This window comes from Protopterus annectens, chromosome 1.part0 (genome assembly GCF_019279795.1).
Source record: "Protopterus annectens isolate FY-2018-M chromosome 1.part0, PAN1.0, whole genome shotgun sequence".
NCBI classification, from domain to species: Eukaryota; Metazoa; Chordata; order Ceratodontiformes; family Protopteridae; genus Protopterus; species Protopterus annectens.
Window position 1 is genome coordinate 516610024 of NC_056725.1, and position 16987 is coordinate 516627010.

General features: G+C 44.1%; 1 protein-coding gene across 1 annotated transcript in view; it reads right to left on the minus strand.

The window, feature by feature from the left end:
* The window catches only part of ABCC10 (ATP binding cassette subfamily C member 10), a 1243619-nt gene that overhangs the window by 627837 nt on the left and 598795 nt on the right, over nucleotides 1-16987 (minus strand). Inside the window, exon 10 of the mRNA XM_044061090.1 lies at nucleotides 9352-9450. Coding sequence (XP_043917025.1) covers nucleotides 9352-9450 — 99 coding nt within the window. The remainder of the gene's footprint in view (nucleotides 1-9351; nucleotides 9451-16987) is intronic.

Consider the following 16987-nt stretch of genomic DNA (forward strand, 5'->3'; position numbering starts at 1 on the left):
ATTTTTACTGTATTGTACCATAGTATACCCAAGTCTCCAATATAGTACAGTCCATTTAAAAGCAGATCAAAGCAAGACTGTGCAACTAAAATCTTTAGTACCAATAGACAAATAAAAATATAAGTAGATTACAACAGGAAACTGTAACCTGTTGACAAACATACTGAAACAAAATAACTTAATAACTTATCATCTTAATCATGTAGTCGTAAGCTTAAATCCCTAAGTACTGTTAGTGCCTGAAATTAACCAGTGAAAGCAAGAGTAGACAATTCTGAGATAAATGGTAATAAAGCCTAATTCAAACAAGCAAAAGGACAAGTACCTGCAGTAAACGAGGTCTGATATTAATTCCGCGAACCACAGTACAAGTTCAAACCAAGAAACGGTCATAGTTTGTAAAAACGTTAACGTACATTTTATTAAAGTTTTTACAAGGTACGAGCATTTCTTGGTTTCAACTTGCACTGTAATAAAGCCTAATTCACCATCTGACATTACCAATGTGTCCACTTATTCATAGTTTTACCAAATTTTTTACATATCTGTCAAATAACTATTGCTTTATTTTCAAGAAGTTGCCTCTTTTAAGATAATTTTTCTTCCATTTACAAGACAAAATCTTTTTAGCAGCTGAAATTAAGGAATCTAACAGATGTAACAGAAATATTTCCATTTTAATACTAACTTCTTCCTTTTGTTGCTGGCCACCTGTAATATGACAAAGTATCCAATCCTGGGCCTCCAACAGTTTATGCCAATAGCTTTTCGATTTATATCCAATATTTCATAGATGATGTACTAAAGTTGTCCTTTAAGACACCTGTTAAAGCTACCTTAAATGTATCACAGCCATCAAGGTAACCAAGTGGATACTGATGCGCCAATTCAGACTAGTCACTGAATACATTTTCTTATACTCTCAGAAATATATCCTCGTTACAAAAAATATTTTAAGTTTCCAGTGTCTTTCAAAAGTCTATCTTGTGTTGCCCTCAAGACTTGATGGGAATTTCTAAACATGGATTACTAGTTAGGCTCATAATCATCATCTTCTTCTTTTGGCTGTTCCCGTTAAGGAGTCGCCACAGCGGATCATCTGTTTCCATTTCTTCCTGTTCTCTGCATCTTGCTCTGTCACACCAACCGCCTGCATGTCCTCTCTCACCACATCCATAAAACTTATCTTAGGCCTTCCTCTTTTCCTCTTACCTGGCAGCTCCATCCTTAGCATCCTTTTCCCAATATACCCAGCATCCCTCCTCAGCACATGTCCAAACCAATGCAATCTCGCCTCTCTTGCTTTGTCTCCAAACTGTCCAACCTGAGCTGACCCTCTAATATACTGATTCCTAATCTTGTCCATCCTAGTCACACCCAGTGCAAATCTTAACATCTTTAACTCTGCCACATCCAGCTCTGACTCCTGCCTTTTTGTCAATGCCACCGTCTCCAACCCATATAACATAGCTGGGCTCACTACCCTCTTGTAGACCTTCCCTTTCACTCTTACTGGTACCCATCTGTCACAAATCACTCCTGACACTCTTCTCCACCCATTCCACCCTGGCAGTACTCTCTTCTTCACCTCCATTCCACACTCACCATTACTCTGAACTGCTGATCCCAACTACTTAAACTCATCCACCTTTACCAACTCTACTCCCTGCATCCTCATCATTCCTCTACCCTCCCTCTCATTTACACACATATATTCTGTTTTAGCCCTGCTGACCTTCATTCCTCTCCTCTCTAAAGCATATCTCCACCTCTCCAGGGTCTCCTCAACCTGGTCCCTACTCTCACTACATATCACAATGTCATCTGCAAACATCATAGTCCACGGGGCCTCCTGTCTGATCTCATCTGTCAACCTGTCCATCACCACTGCAAATAAGAAAGGGCTCAGAGCTGATCCTTGATGTAATCCCACCTCCACCTTAAATGGATCTGTCACTCCCACCGCAGTCCTCACCACTGTCACACTACCCTCGTACATATCCTGTACCACTCTTACATACTTCTCTGCCATGCCTGACTTCCTCATACAATACCACAACTCCTCTCTAGGCACCCTGTCATATGCTTTCTCTAAGTCCACAAAGACACAATGCAACTCCTTCTGACCTTCTCTGTATTTCTCCAACCACACTCTCAGAGCAAACATTGCATCTGTAGTGCTCTTTCCTGGCATGAAACTATACTGCTCATCACTAATCCTCACCTCCCTTTTTAACCTAGCTTCCACTACTCTTTCCCATAACTTTAAGCTGTGAATGATCAATTTTATCCCTCTGCACATCACCCTTATTCTTAATGATAGGTACCAAAACACTTTCTCCACTCCTCCGGCATCCTCTGACTTTCCAAAATTTCATTAAACAATCTGGTTAAAAATTCCACTGCCATTTCTCCTAAGCACCTCCATGCTTCCACTGGTATGTCATCTGGGCAAATAGCCTTTCCATTCTTCATCCTCTTCATAGCTGTCCTTACTTCCTCGTTGCTAATCTGTTTCACTTCCTGATTCACTATCCCCACATCATCCAACCATCTCTCTCTTTCATTCTCTTCATTCTTCAGCCCCTCAAAGTACTATTTCCATCTACTCAACACAATATCCTCGCTTGTGAGTATGTTTCTCTCACTATCCTTTATCACCCTTACCAGCTGCACATCTTTCCCAGCTCTGTCCCTCTGTCTAGCCAATTGGTACAGGTCCTTTTCTCCCTCTTTAGTGTCCAATCTCACATACAACTCTCCATATGCCTTATCCTTAGCTTTCGCCACCTCTCTTTTTGCCATGTGCCTCATCTCCTTATACTCATGTCTACTTTCTTCATCTCTCTGACAATCTCACTTCATCTTCACCAGTCTCTTCCTCTGTATACTCTCCTGTACTTCCTCATTCCACCACCAGGTCTCCTTGTCCTCCTTCCTCTGTCCAGATGTCACACCACACACCTTTCTAGCAATCTCCTTTACTAGCTCTGCTGTAGTTACTCAAATGCCATGGAACAACTAGTCACCATTCCCACAAGAGGAGATAACATACTTGATCTCATCATCACGAACATGTGAGCACAATGTTCAACACCTACCCCCCCCTCACTGGTGAGATCAGATCAAAACTATCTCGCTGGGAGGTAATCTCATCCCCCAGAATAAAAAAAAGACCACAGTAAAGAACTTCTCAAAAGACACACTTCAGAACTTCTTGTGATTCCCTTCCTTGATTCTACCCCGGGTGTGGTCCTTGCAGCGCCCTCGCTACAAACAAAGGCTACCAGCACCTGCGGCACTGGACCAGGCTATCCCAATCACCACAAAGATAAGGAGTACCAAGGCAAAACCAAGTACCAAAAAATGTACACCCCAGCCAGGTACAGCAGTCAGTCTGGTGGACACCAGCCAAAAACAAACTCTACACAACAGATAGAGAAGATCACTATAGAGTAGAAAAAAGACTTAAATCACTATAAGTAAAAATAAGAGCTCTCAAAAAATCATCCAAAAATAGAATAAAGAAAAAATAATTATAAGACAAAAATGACAATCATAAGGCCTTCTTTAGCTATGTTGTAAGAACTAGGAGGAAGAAGCTCAGGAAACTCCCACCAATGCTCAGAAATTTAAACTTGGTTGACTTTTTCGGAAACAGTCACCAAGCCATTGATGAGGGGAAGGCAGTCCATACAGCCTACCTATCTGGCTGCTGAGGCTCGATATACAATACCCCACTGGGTATCATTGAAAAACTCATCAAATTAAATGTAACCCACACCAAGATGGGATGGGTTGCAAACTGGTTGAGAACCCAGAACCCAGAGGTCTCTGTTGGCCATGTCAGACCGAAAGCCCCTGTCAGCAAGTGTCCCACTCCCACAGGGTCCTGCCACTCTTGTTTTCCATCTACTTCCTTTTCAAGTACAAGCAAACAAAAGGAGGGGCAGGAGGGGTTGACAGCATGTAGAAAACTATCAACTGCACGATAGTAGATACAGACACAGAGATCCTTCAGAATCCTAGGGTCTCAAAAGGGATACTGGTGCCAGAGCGCCCTGCCTAAAAGTAAAAATGCCAAAATGCTAGTCATACCCTTTGGGAAAAACAAGGTTACCTAGCTAGGAAATAGGTGTGGCAATCTCCACTGCACAGAAAGTTATCAGGACCGACTGACCCAGGTTGATAGTAGTCTGTCATTCGACAGCTATGTAGCAGTAAAAGTACCTTAGACAGACTTCTTGCCCACCTTATCATGAATCTTGACCACTGGATGGGAGATCGCAGATATACAGGGATTACCTCAGTGCAGTGTCACTCGCCAGCAGAGCACCACAAATAATGGGGTATGGAGTTCCCTCTACGTAAGGGTGGTAGTAACAAAAGGGCCCAGCTAGGCTAGTATGTCCCTCCCCCTCTCAGCCTAGTCTAGATGAAACTATATGAAACTAACCCAGCTATTCGGTAACTCTTCACTGCCTCCCAGTGCCTGTCTTAACTCTTCCCTGAACTCCACCTCACAATCACCCTTTTTTAACTTCCACCATTTAATCCTTGGCACTGCTTTCACACTCCTCCTCCTCTTCTTGATCACCGTCATCCTACAGACCACCATTCTATGCTGCTTAAATACACTTTCTCCTGTCACCACTTTACAGTCTCCAATCTCCTTCAGACTGGCCCTCCTACATAAGATATAATCCACCTGTGTGCATCTTCTTCCACTCTTGTACGTCACCCTATGCTCCTCTCTCTTCTTAAAATATGTATTCACCAGAGCCATGTCCATCCTTTTCGCAGAATACATAATCATCTGACCTTCTGCATTCCTCTCCTTAACACCATACCTACCCATCACTTCCTCATCCCCTCTGTTCACTTCACCAACATGCCCACTGAAGTCCGCTCCAATCACTAATCTCTCACCTTTGGGTACACTCACCACCACTTCATCCAACTCACTCCAACGGACTAACTGCCTAGTACTTACCTATGGTCTTATAAGATTGTGGGCCAGAAAAAGCTCATTTGTGGAGACAACTATGCGTTAGTCCCCTGCACCAAACCACCATCCAATCTTGGCAAGTTATCCATTCTGTTAGAATTCTTCAAAGGACATTTTGGGTAGTACCTGGTGAAATTGGTAAGCTTTTGCCTCAAAATAAATTCTTTATATACCAAACCTGCCATCCAATCTTTCTTTCTTTTTTTTCTCCAACAAACATCTTTATTACATTTTCACATGACACAGGCAATCTTACATTTATGCAAATGAAAAACAAACATGACACCACTTTAAGTGCAAACAGTATACATCACAGACACTATTGAAACAACTGTAGTTGCAAACATTATACATCACTTATAATCTATCCAGTCATTGTCAGTTAAGCATTATATGACTCGTTCAAATCCTGTCATCCTATCTTTCTAATCAAAATAACTACTTCACAGTACATACCTATGAAGTTGGAAGAAACGCTCTTCTGCATAAAAAACATATTTTAATAAAGGAATGACTATTCATTTTCAGTCTCACTACATTCTAGAACTTCATTAACTATGCATCAGAATCCCTTTTTACAATTCTGAAAGTTATTACGCACATTTTGTACCATTTGGTCCTTATTAAACACAACCACTGGCCCAGGAAATATATTTTGAAAGCCAGAATCCTCCACAGATGCATAAATTATGGGGTTTTAAAGTTGCAGCATCTTTGTAGTGGTACAAGCTGAACTCCCTTTTTTATCTTTCTCAAAATGCAAAAATGACACCATCAGTCCCAAATCCTTCTTCCAAATTCTGTACAATTTGCTGAATATATAACCTTGCACAGATCAGTCAGTCATGGATGACAAACTGCCCTCAGATGTTTGCAGAACTTGGGTACCAGATTACAAGAACTACAGAACTGCTTCAAATGTAACAGGTAGTTATCAAAATGCTTCATGGCCACAATCTCATAAATAAGAACTGATACAAAGACTATTGCTTTTCTGTACATTATTAATTGACTAATAATGACCATTTTGTCTTCTGGTTTGTATCATGCTGGGGTTGACAGATACATTTGCCCTTTCTTCTCTGTTCTCTCCAAGAACAAACTAAAGTGCCCAGTCTGCTGGAACCTTTAGTACAAGGGCTTCTTCTCTAGTATTTATCAATATTCAAATCTAGAAAATCTTTAACTTAAATTAGCAGCATCATATTTAAAGTGCTTGCCTATATTTCTTCAAAGATCTTTAAAGAATGTATGAATCAGGAGTTCTTCGTGCTGATCAGGCAGTTTAGAAAATTCACCAGAGTATGGGACTAGTGATTTTGTTTTAGTCATTGGTTCAACATAACTTATGTCCTGTTCGATTTGAGAGGAGGTATCAGGGGCTGCGAAAGTGGGCGGCCACGGTGGTGCAGCGGTTAGCGTTGCTGCCTCACAGCAACAGGTTCTCCGGTTCGATCCTCAGCTGGGGTGCCTTCTGTGCGGAGTCTGCATGCCCTCCCTGTGGTTGCCTGGGTTTCCTCCGGGTGCTCCGGTTTCCTCCCACATCCCAAAGACATGCTGTAGGTGGATTGGACACGCTAAACTGGCCCTAGGTGTGAGTGCATGTGTGTGTGTGTGCCTTCTGTGGAAGGTTGGGCGCCGGGCTGGCAACTCGACACTGTAAAAACTCCACTATCAATCATGAGCAGACGGGTGATCTGCTGTGGCAACCCCTAACTGGGAAAAAGCCGAAAGAAGAAGAAGAAGATGATCAGGGGCTGTGAAAGTGCCTCACTGAGTACCGTCAAACTGGCAACTGACTTAGGAAAAGCGCTGTCGGCAGTTTTGGACCTCGGCGACCTGTCTCTGTCTTTATCTTTGCATTTTTTTCGGAATCCCGGTAGTTGGATGTCTAACCGATGACATTTCTGGATAATTAAACAGAGAACCGAAATATTTAGAGGTGAAAATATACCGACGACAGATAGTGCGCTGATTAAATAAAGCACAAAACCAACAGCAAGGTACTTCATGGTCAGGGCCTAGGCAAGGAATACAGTACGAATGAAAATCTTTATGAGGTATTTGCTTTCCACAAGTAATGCAATTATTAACTTTTACTGACATCGGTAAGGAGCAAGAAAAAGTTTCCCCAACAGGGTTCTTAGCTTTAGTTGAAGACTTCGGTTCTGAAACTCGAAAACGAAAATTTCAGTTGTCGGCCGACCGGCACTTGTGAACTGCTTCTGCTTCGGGTACAGCATGGGAAGAAAGATTGATGCAATGGTATCGGCTGCATGTTTTATATTAGCTGACGACCTGACGTCATGAAAGAAGGGACAGCAACCGACACAGGACACTTTGTTAAACAGGCCGACTGAGGGCTACCTGCAAGCAGATAACCCAAATGTAATGACTGCAACAGTGAAACACGAAGAACATCTAGCCCTGGCTCCCTTGGGACCCTGTGTAATGACCTCCGGGTCTGCAGCAGGATTTCTGTACAGATATTTGTGAGTGTCTGGTACTCTGCAATACCTGTCTGGCTTACTGGGAGCAGGAGGTAGGGCACTCTGGACTAAACTGGATTCATGGAAAACATCATCCACCACTTCTAAAATAGGGGGAATGGCAAGGGGTCTGTGCTGGGGTAGGTCTAGAAATTCTCTTAGCCTATTTTTAGACTGAGGGAAATCCTGAGATTCCCAATGGAAATGTTCCCTGAGGGTGTGAAGGGTTTCCACAAAGGAGAGGTCTTCTGCTGGGGAGGGAGAAGGGATGGATTCTTCTGCATCTGAATCCTCATAAGCAGTAACAAGTTGTTGTTCCTCTTCAAAATCTGAATAATCTGATTCCTCAGAATCTTGCTCTGTCAATAGTTCAGGAGAAGGTTATCTTTTCCTTTCAGAAGTTGTGGCTTGACTGCCCCTGATAAGGGAAATAAGATCCTCCGCCATCTTAAGCATCTGGACCTGGGGTGGTGGGGCGGGAGTAAGATGGTGGCTAGAGGTAGATTTTTAGGTGTGGCCTGGCTTCTAGGCATTAAGAGTATTCATCGGTCTGAGAGAAACGGTAGTCGGGTGTGAAGATGTCAGTTTCTGACTGGAATCAGTAGCGGGAAAGACCTCCTCGGAAGCCAGTGCCTGCGTCGTGGCTCCGGACCCAACTGAGGCAGACATAGCCAAAGGTTCTGAAGACAAAGAAGATTTCTGCGTTATACTGGACTCTGAAAGGGTCTCGGTAGAGGCCTGCTTAGCAATTGCATTGGGCATCAAAGGATGAGAAAGTGTCTCAGTGAATTCCAGAGAACTGACGACCTGCTTAGTGGAAGAGTCGTCGGAAGGCTTAGCCTTGTGAGGTCTGTCTCTAACTTTATCCCTACACTTTTTAGGAGGCTCTACGGATTGTTGGCTGACCAATGCCATTTGTGAAGATGGAGGACGAAAATAGCTGTCTACAAAAAGAGCTCTACAACGAATGGTTCTCGCGTTAAAGAGAGCACAGAACTGGCAACGGACGACATCGTGGTCTGGGCCTAAACAAATGACACAGTATGAATGGAAGTCTCGGTGTGGGATCTGCTTTCCACATGCGAGACAACTGTCGGACATCGATTAGTGCAAGAAAGAGATATTCCGAATGGGTACTTAGCTTTAGATGTTTTCAACTGTGATCCAAACTCTGGTAGTGATCGACCGGCACACTTGTGAACTGCTTCTGCTATGGGTTCCACGGCAAGAAAGACTGATGTAATGGCGTCAGCTGCCTTGCTTTATAGCACTGATGACCTGACGTCAGTCTATAGGTGACAGCAGCTGACTCAGAAAAACACTAACTCTGGTATTCGGGCCAGCCGAGGGCTATCACAGCAGGGATAACTCACAGGTGATGACTGCAACAGTGAAACAAAAAGAACATCTAGTCAACTACAATCTGCAGATAATCCTTTAAGTGGGAAATGGGTTTGGTGGGGGAGGTAAAAAAATACATTTATCACCAAATCACGTGATCCTAAATGTTTACAAAATCAGTCAATTACACCTCTCAACAATCTTGATTTCAAAATATCTGCTGCCACTTAAAAAAAAAAAAAATCTGTATTTTGGTAAGAACAATGTTCCATTTTAGAAGCATACATTCCTATAAAATAACGAAATGTTAATAAAGGACATTTTCTTTGGACTGACTTGCATCTCAGCAGAGATCCCTTTATTTTATCAACAGTGTTACTGTATTATTATTTATATACAAATGATACTATTTTATTGTCTTTAGCCAAAATTTTAAGGCCCTAATTCAAGTGAGCAGGCTAAACGACACATATCCGTCTCTCTTTTTTAAGATAGTCAAAGCATTTTACTCACCAAGTACACAGCTCTTGCAAGAGCAATCCTTGCCTTCTGTCCTCCACTAAGAGTGACTCCATTTTCCCCCACTTCTGTTTGGTCACCAGCTGGCAGAATCTATATTTAAAATATCCAAAAAAGAAAAAAAAACAGAAAATCAACAATCCATTACTTTTACTGTACCTATGATGCAATCAGTGGAGATAAAATGAGATAACAGCCAAGACTCTTATGCATTATTTATCTGCATTCTGCAACTAGGCTAATTCTAGAGCTACAAAGGATAGGACCAGTCTATTCTATTTGACCAATTTTACAAACTACACTCAATGCACTCATTCCTTTTTCAACTGTTTCATATTTAACTCGTGTCTGTTTGTGAAAACAAACACATATACTTTGCAGCAGGGAAGATATGGTGATGCAATTAGTGTTAGCATCTGAGCAGCACTTACCTAAAGAAACTACATCACTCTACTTCATTCAGACATATGTACACATCCACATAAAACTTAACCTATCTTATTCTCAAATCAGGAGTGTACTGATCTCTTACCAAAAAATGTATATATTTAGTTTTTTGACTAAATATGACCCTTCCCACCTATATTCAGGAAAGGCATTTGTTTAGAATGATGGGGCGAGTCCCTGACAGAAATTATTTATTTTAGTCAACATTTGTCTACCGGGATGGTCTGAGTTGGATCGAAGCCAATTTTCAGAGGAGGCCCAGAGAGAAATGCTTCAGATGCATGTCTTTGTAACGTGGGAGGAAACTGGAGTACCCGGCGAAAACCCACAAACACAGGGAGGACATGCAGACTCCGCACAGAAGGCACAAAAGCCAAGAATCGAACTGGAGAACCTCTTGCTGTGAGGCGACAATGCTACCACTGTGCCGTCTTTATTCAATTAAAATGGTGCAACTCTCTCAGAGAATGTGAATAGCAGATGATGTGCAGCTGTCCCACAACAGAAAATAACAGATATATGCTCAGTATATCTGCTGTTTTGTGAGAATGTCTGCTGTGGATAATTGCTGAATCCTTTCTTCTGATAATTCAGCCTGGAAAATTTTTTAATTTTTACTTGATTCTGAACATGACAAAGCAATCACCTCTGGTTGGTGCATATCATGCAACAAAGTAAGAGGGTGTGTATTCATTTTGACACCAACCACTAGGTGAGCACAAGCTGTAATGAAGGAAAAAAACATATTTTTTTGTGTCTTTCGGCTTTTCCCGGTTAGGGGTCGCCACAGCGGAACTCTGGTCCGCTAATGATTGGCAGTTGATTTTTATATACCGGCTTGCCAGGCCTGACGCACAACCTTCAACGAAGGTATGCCCATTCACGCATGTCTCCACGCAGAAGATGCTCTATCTGAGAATCGAACCGGACAGCATCTTACTGTGAGACGACAATGTAAAAAAAGTCACACACTTGGCTCAACAAACAGGAAAGTCTGCCTATAGCCAAGGGAAAGAGAAGTGGATATAGAGAATGTGCAGTACAGTAACAATCAGTTCAGAAGGCCTGGTCACAGATCAGATGCTATGATATGATGAATACATACCTTTTTACTTTGAACCAGGTCTTCTACAGCCAGTAACTACTGTCATGGCCGGCCTTAGGCATAGGCGAACTAGGCGACCGCCTAGGGCGCTGTACCAACCGGCCTCATTAAGGGTACAATTTTTCTTTATTGCTTTATTTAAATTATATTGCTTTTCATTCCAATCTGTAGCATCACACCAGGGCTAGAGAGACAAAATTTTCACTCTTCTTGGCGCCCCGTCTCTACGTCTGTCTTGACAGTACTGTGACGTTTGGATTGCGCCCCTCCCCAATCGGTAGTAGAAGCAGCATTGTGAAGAATCCGAATCTTGCTAAAAAGCCGTATGTTGTTTCTTAAAGGAACAATCCCATAGTGCTAAATTTGGATGGAGATTGTCGTATTCTTTTACCTTAGAAAGAAGACGCGGGACAACTGTGTGCAGTTGGTACCAACTCCAAACAAACTTGACCTGACCACACCCTACATAATACAAACAACTTCCCTGTGTCACAGCCCTTGCATCATGCACTTTCCCCCCCCCAAAGAGCACTAAGCTAAGACAACACACACAGTTGAATACATACACACTCACCTTTTCCATAAGGCCCCTTTTCACTTAACAAACACAAACTAGATCTATTCATTTTTTTCACTTCACTACTCTAACTTGGTACATTGACACAAAAATGCTTCACTAGCCATTATTGTACATACTATAAACCCCCATGACATTTATATTTATACCCTGATCTTCACAGATCCAAACGGTCCGCTTGTTAATAACTCCTCTGATCATCTCAATGCAACATCACACGGTACCAATCCGGGTTGGGAAGCTGGCATGGCATGGCAAGGTCTTCTTACTTTTCTCACTTTCACTTCACCTTTGATTCACAGTCAGCATAGGTAAGGTCAGGTAATGGAATCGTTTCTCGCCACTGCTCTCACAAGGCAGTCTACCCTTAATGACCTCGGGGCGAAATTTTTGTGATCTACAGTACCTGGGGTCTTCATATCTGTCACCCACCACAGCCTCACCACCTGCCACCTCCCAAGCGCCTGTCCCCCAGCGTGCCTTTGCCCATTCGCCATTATACACCCTCTCATCCCCTTTCCTTCCGCATTCTTTCCAGTCAGTTCTCCAGTCCAACAACTGCAGTCCAACCAAGTAGAGTCCGCGAACCGCCCGAAGCCGCGAAGAGCCGTCTCCATAAGACCATAAGCAGTCTGTTAACCATCTGTGCGCCCAGAGACTGTACGTGTCGAGAGCACTTTTTTAGCAGGTTCACCGGATCGGGCACTTCACCGCCTGCTCGCTACTCTGGCGGAACCCCTAGGCTGCTTGTGACATGCTTTCGGAAATAAGGCTGCTCAAGCCATAACAAAGACTGCCCTGAAAACTGAGGTCATTATCCCTGAGGTCCCACTGGAGACACATTACCAGCGAAGAAAGATTTTTAAGCGAAGGTGAGGGAAAGATTTGTGATGTTTAAGTAATTTGCTATGCTTCAACAATGCGATCAAGTCCAACTCAGCAAAAGTAGAAGGTAAGTGTTCAAAGTAATCCCTTTAAGTCTCGCCATAGTTCAAATCAGGATCATGGTCGGTCATGTCTTCTGGGAGGAGGAGGATTCTGATTCTCTTCCTTCTCTGATCTGCATCTGCTGTCATTTAAAACCACCCAGCTGGCAGCCACCAGAGGGTCTGACAGGCTCTGGCTTGCACTCTCTGGCTTTATCTTTCACAATGCCTTGATGTCCCTCATGCAATTTCAACAACACCAATTACGCATGGCAGAACAATAACACATACAATCTTTAGCAACAAACCCATCTTTGGGTGTGGTGGTGGAACGCCTCCAGTAGTTGCTTCAGTAAGGGGCCTGGGTCGCACTACAGCGGCCACCTGACGCTTTCCACCACAGCCACACCACACGCACACACACCGTCCGGCCTTCAGCTGCGTAGGATTAGGAGCTGGAGGAAGGATGGCGTACCCCAGCTGTTTTCCACAATACCGTGAGATTCGGTTTTGTCCCTCCATTGCTTCTTTCTGTTGGTTAGCTTGTTTTTTTAAGTGGGAGAATCAATTTGGGGGCATCTGCCATATGGAAAGTGATTTCTGGAGCTGATTCACACTGCAGCGTTATGAAGCGGGCATCAATCTCATCCCAGATCTAGATCATGGCGTAGACAGTCCAGCGCCTGGGCCTCCAGGACAGAGCGAGTCTCCTAAGTTGCACCCCTTGCCCAGGAGGTCAGTAATAGGTAGTCTCAACGCCCAGGTAGTGCTCTAGGTAGACGCGGTAGATATCGCGGCACTCCTGTGCATATCGTCTCTCACGCCAACCGCTCTTGCATGATGCGTGAGAGTGACTCTCAGCGGCTCTCCCCATTGTTACAGATCCCCTCCCATTGTTGTATCCATCTCCGGTTTGTCCCAAAATGAACTTTCCGGTCCCCACCCCCTGTACCTTTAGTTCATACCATACCAAGTTCCCCAAGCCCTGTCCCAGCTTAAAATTGAGGAATAATGCTCCTCTCTGATTCCCCACCCCCAGGGGTTGAGGATGTTCTTTCCCCACCTCTCCCTGCATCACCAGGGATGGACGCTGTCCTCCTGGGTCCTGATATACCATGCCATCATCCCCGATGGTCTGTTGACACTTCCTTGGAGTCGGGGCACATACCCTACATTTCGATTAACACCTGCTTCTTCCGCCGCTCTTGCCTCCCGGGCTGCATGAGTCCTCCATTTCAAAGGTGTCAACGCCCCCCTCTTCAGTCGACTTTTCACATCATGCGAATCCCTAATCCCTTTCCTCTCTCTTTAATGACTGACCAACAGTGTTCGTCCAGAACAAATCAGACTCTCTATCAAAGGAAGTGCCCTGCCATCAAATCAATGTGGTAAGCGGGTGAATGAAATGCCAAACAAAGGTGAAAGTGTTCATCAGAATTAATTATCCAGTTTACAAGCGTTGCGAAAACAGCTAGCATCCCAGAACTTTGCTCAAGTTTTAGCAGCACGCAAAAGGAAACTGCATAATCCCAAATTTAGCTCCGCATCCAGCATCCCCTTCGGCTCAGCCTGTTACCAGTCGCTACCTCAACTTTCACCTGCACTGCACACCAATCGGTAGGCCATTCCATTCTGGTCTTTGTTCCAAATACCCATCACTATGGGCCCTGTTCACTGCCTCCATTCAATGGCAGTGGTATCCTCCTGGGGTAATCAGAGAGTCTGGCATCGCTTTGGCTGACAATTTTTCACTTTCCCCATCAAACTCCTTCCTTCACTTTCCCACAACCTGTATGAGGTCTTCTATGGGGTATGCTTCATGAGTATAACACGCTTCAGGAGGCCAAGTCTCCCAAAATAGCAGGCAGGCCCCCAACAAAGATGCGACCTTTACAACATAACACAAGGCGTCCCTCTGTCTTTGTCGCATGTCTGAAGCTGTCCATCAAGGGCTTAGTGACAGGATCCAGCATCCCTCCAGGCATGTTCCAGGATTTAACAAGCTTTCTCGGAAGCTGGTCGCATTCTTCCCACTTCCCAAGTTGTCCAGGTCTGACTTGGAGACCTCCAGTGGGCTCCCCTGCAGGCCCAGTGTGGGACTTGAAAGTCTGCTGTGTGCCAGGAGATTTCACAATCCATAACAGGGCAAGTTCCTACTGAGGATAGCTTGAAACCCCTGTTCACGTTCGAAGCTTGAAAGTCATAGGTGTGCCCCTCAATACTCTGCACCGCCTTGAACTGTCGGCAGACTGGCCTCTTCCCACACCCTCCTGTCTGCCTCTGGTCGCTGGCATCGCCGTTCATATAGGAATGGCCCCCACACCTGTAACACCGCGCATATCTGCGGCCTTTACCGGCTGGCGCCTGGCGCTGGAATTTTTCGGAGCCGCGGGGCATAGCTAACTCCAAGGCCTCCCCCCTCACCCTGGTGTCCTGTGGTGCCTGCACAGCATTTTAGCGCCTCCCTTCGCTGTCTGAACCGTCCGCTTGCTGCAGCCACCTCCTCCGACTGTCTCTCCGAGGGGCTGTGCTGCGGTACCAACTTTTCCCAGCCGGCCATCTCGACAGTCTCATGTCTGCCAACTGGTTCCGGCTTCTGGTATCCCTCGTTACCTGCCCTCCTTAGTGTTCGGGGCATATGGACATAGTTCGCTGTCAGCAGGCAGTAACAAATTCATCCCTTCGGTCGCTCGCGTCTCCCCAAGTTGACAACTGCACGCTCATCACGCATGTTCTTTTGACAATAAAATCAGTCAAACCATCTTCACTTTGCATTGCATGTTAAATAAAACCACGTACATAAACAATGTTCTTTTGACTTCCTGCCCCTCGCCCATATCGTTCACTCATAGGGTGTTCACCTTGTTCCCTCAAATTGGAAGATAAATTACTCTTCACCCGGCCTCATCTTGGTGCAAGTATCGTCCATTCGTGGGGTTCCGCTCATCAAGGCTGAACACTTCACGTAGTATCAGGAAACAGCCGGCCATGTCGATTCTAGGCTGTATATCAATCACTTCGCCGGCCGGCTGTCCGGGCCTCGTATCCAACGCGCCACCTGCGTCATTCTTCAGCAGTCGGCTGCCCTGCACAGCCGCACTGCACTCGCCGTCGCATAGTCGCATTTCCACGCTCAGAACGCCCTTGGCCACATTCGTCTGCCTTGGTACCAACTCCAACACAGCCTGGCTGCCAACACGTCTTATCTAACACCATCAGCATTCAACAGCCTTTGCCTTACAGCTGACACCGCTTGTCCAATTACCAAACCACTACTTCTTATTTAAGGTCCATTGAATACACCACAGAGATGAGTTTAATAGGGGGTAATCACATAGCATGCATCAGCAACACCCACTGAGTTCCATCATTATCCAGCCCCTCCACCCCCTATCGGCTTACTGTGAACAAATGTAAGTTTCGTGTTCCAGGTATGTTTATATTCCCCCTCAAAAACACGGAAGCTTTTTCACTTCATTCCACCATCTTCCAAAGATGTCATTTGCAATTTATAACTGCAGCATTTGTAGGTGACAATTTGTAGAAAACTGCTTCGCTAGATGGGCATTTCATGATCACTTACCAAGTATACATGGAGATATCAGACTAAAAATCCTTTTTTTTTTTTTTAGTTTTTTTACAGTTCTGATTTATAAATGCCAGTGCAAGTGCATTCATAAATGAGAACACAAAATATGTATACTTGCTAAGTGATCATGAAATGCCCATTTCGCGATCCAGTTTTCTACAAGTTATTATGCACAAATGCTGCAATCATAAATTGCAAATTATATCTTGTTAAAAAAAAGTTCTTTGGATCCTGATTTTGCTTTTTGTATACACTTGCTACTTTGCTGGTTCTGCCGTTTTTTTAAAAACTCTTTTTAAAGTGTGTATGTGAGTGTGAGAGCATATGTATTTAAGAGATGACAGTGGTTGCTACGCTGCTGAATTAAGTAAGTTTGTGCGTGCCGCTCATACACATAGTCCTCCACAATTTACACATGTACAGATTGCAGTATGTACTTTCTGGGTCATTTAAATACCTTTTTTGAACCTAGGAGAGAGAGAGAGAGTGTGTGTGTGTGTGTGTGTGTGTGTGTGTGTGTGTGTGTGTGTGTGTGTAAACCGAAAGAACAACCCAGTCAAGTTACAGTTTTCACTGTTTAGTATCTTAAACCTCCTGTGATGGAGGCACATGGAACATATGCAAATAACCCCTTAAGGACATCAAGTATTTCAGCTATACAGTTTAGAATAAAAAAAGTTTTACTACTGAGCAACTTACGTTTACTCATTTGCATTAACTTCTGTTTCTTTCCCTTTTTATGTGTTTTATAGTAGGAGTGTAATGGCATTCTCTGTTGGATATTCACTGCTGTGATAGGCAGAGAAAAGGCAAATATTACTGGCATGATTTCTGCAGTGAGACCCTTTGCATGCATTTAGTTGGACAACCTGATTTGACTGTTGCTTTCCTATTTAGTTTTTATAGTAACCCACCACGGTGCCTGTTTGGACTACAGAACAGCATGCGACCCTCATTATTTTAGCATTTTGTGGATGATGTGGGAT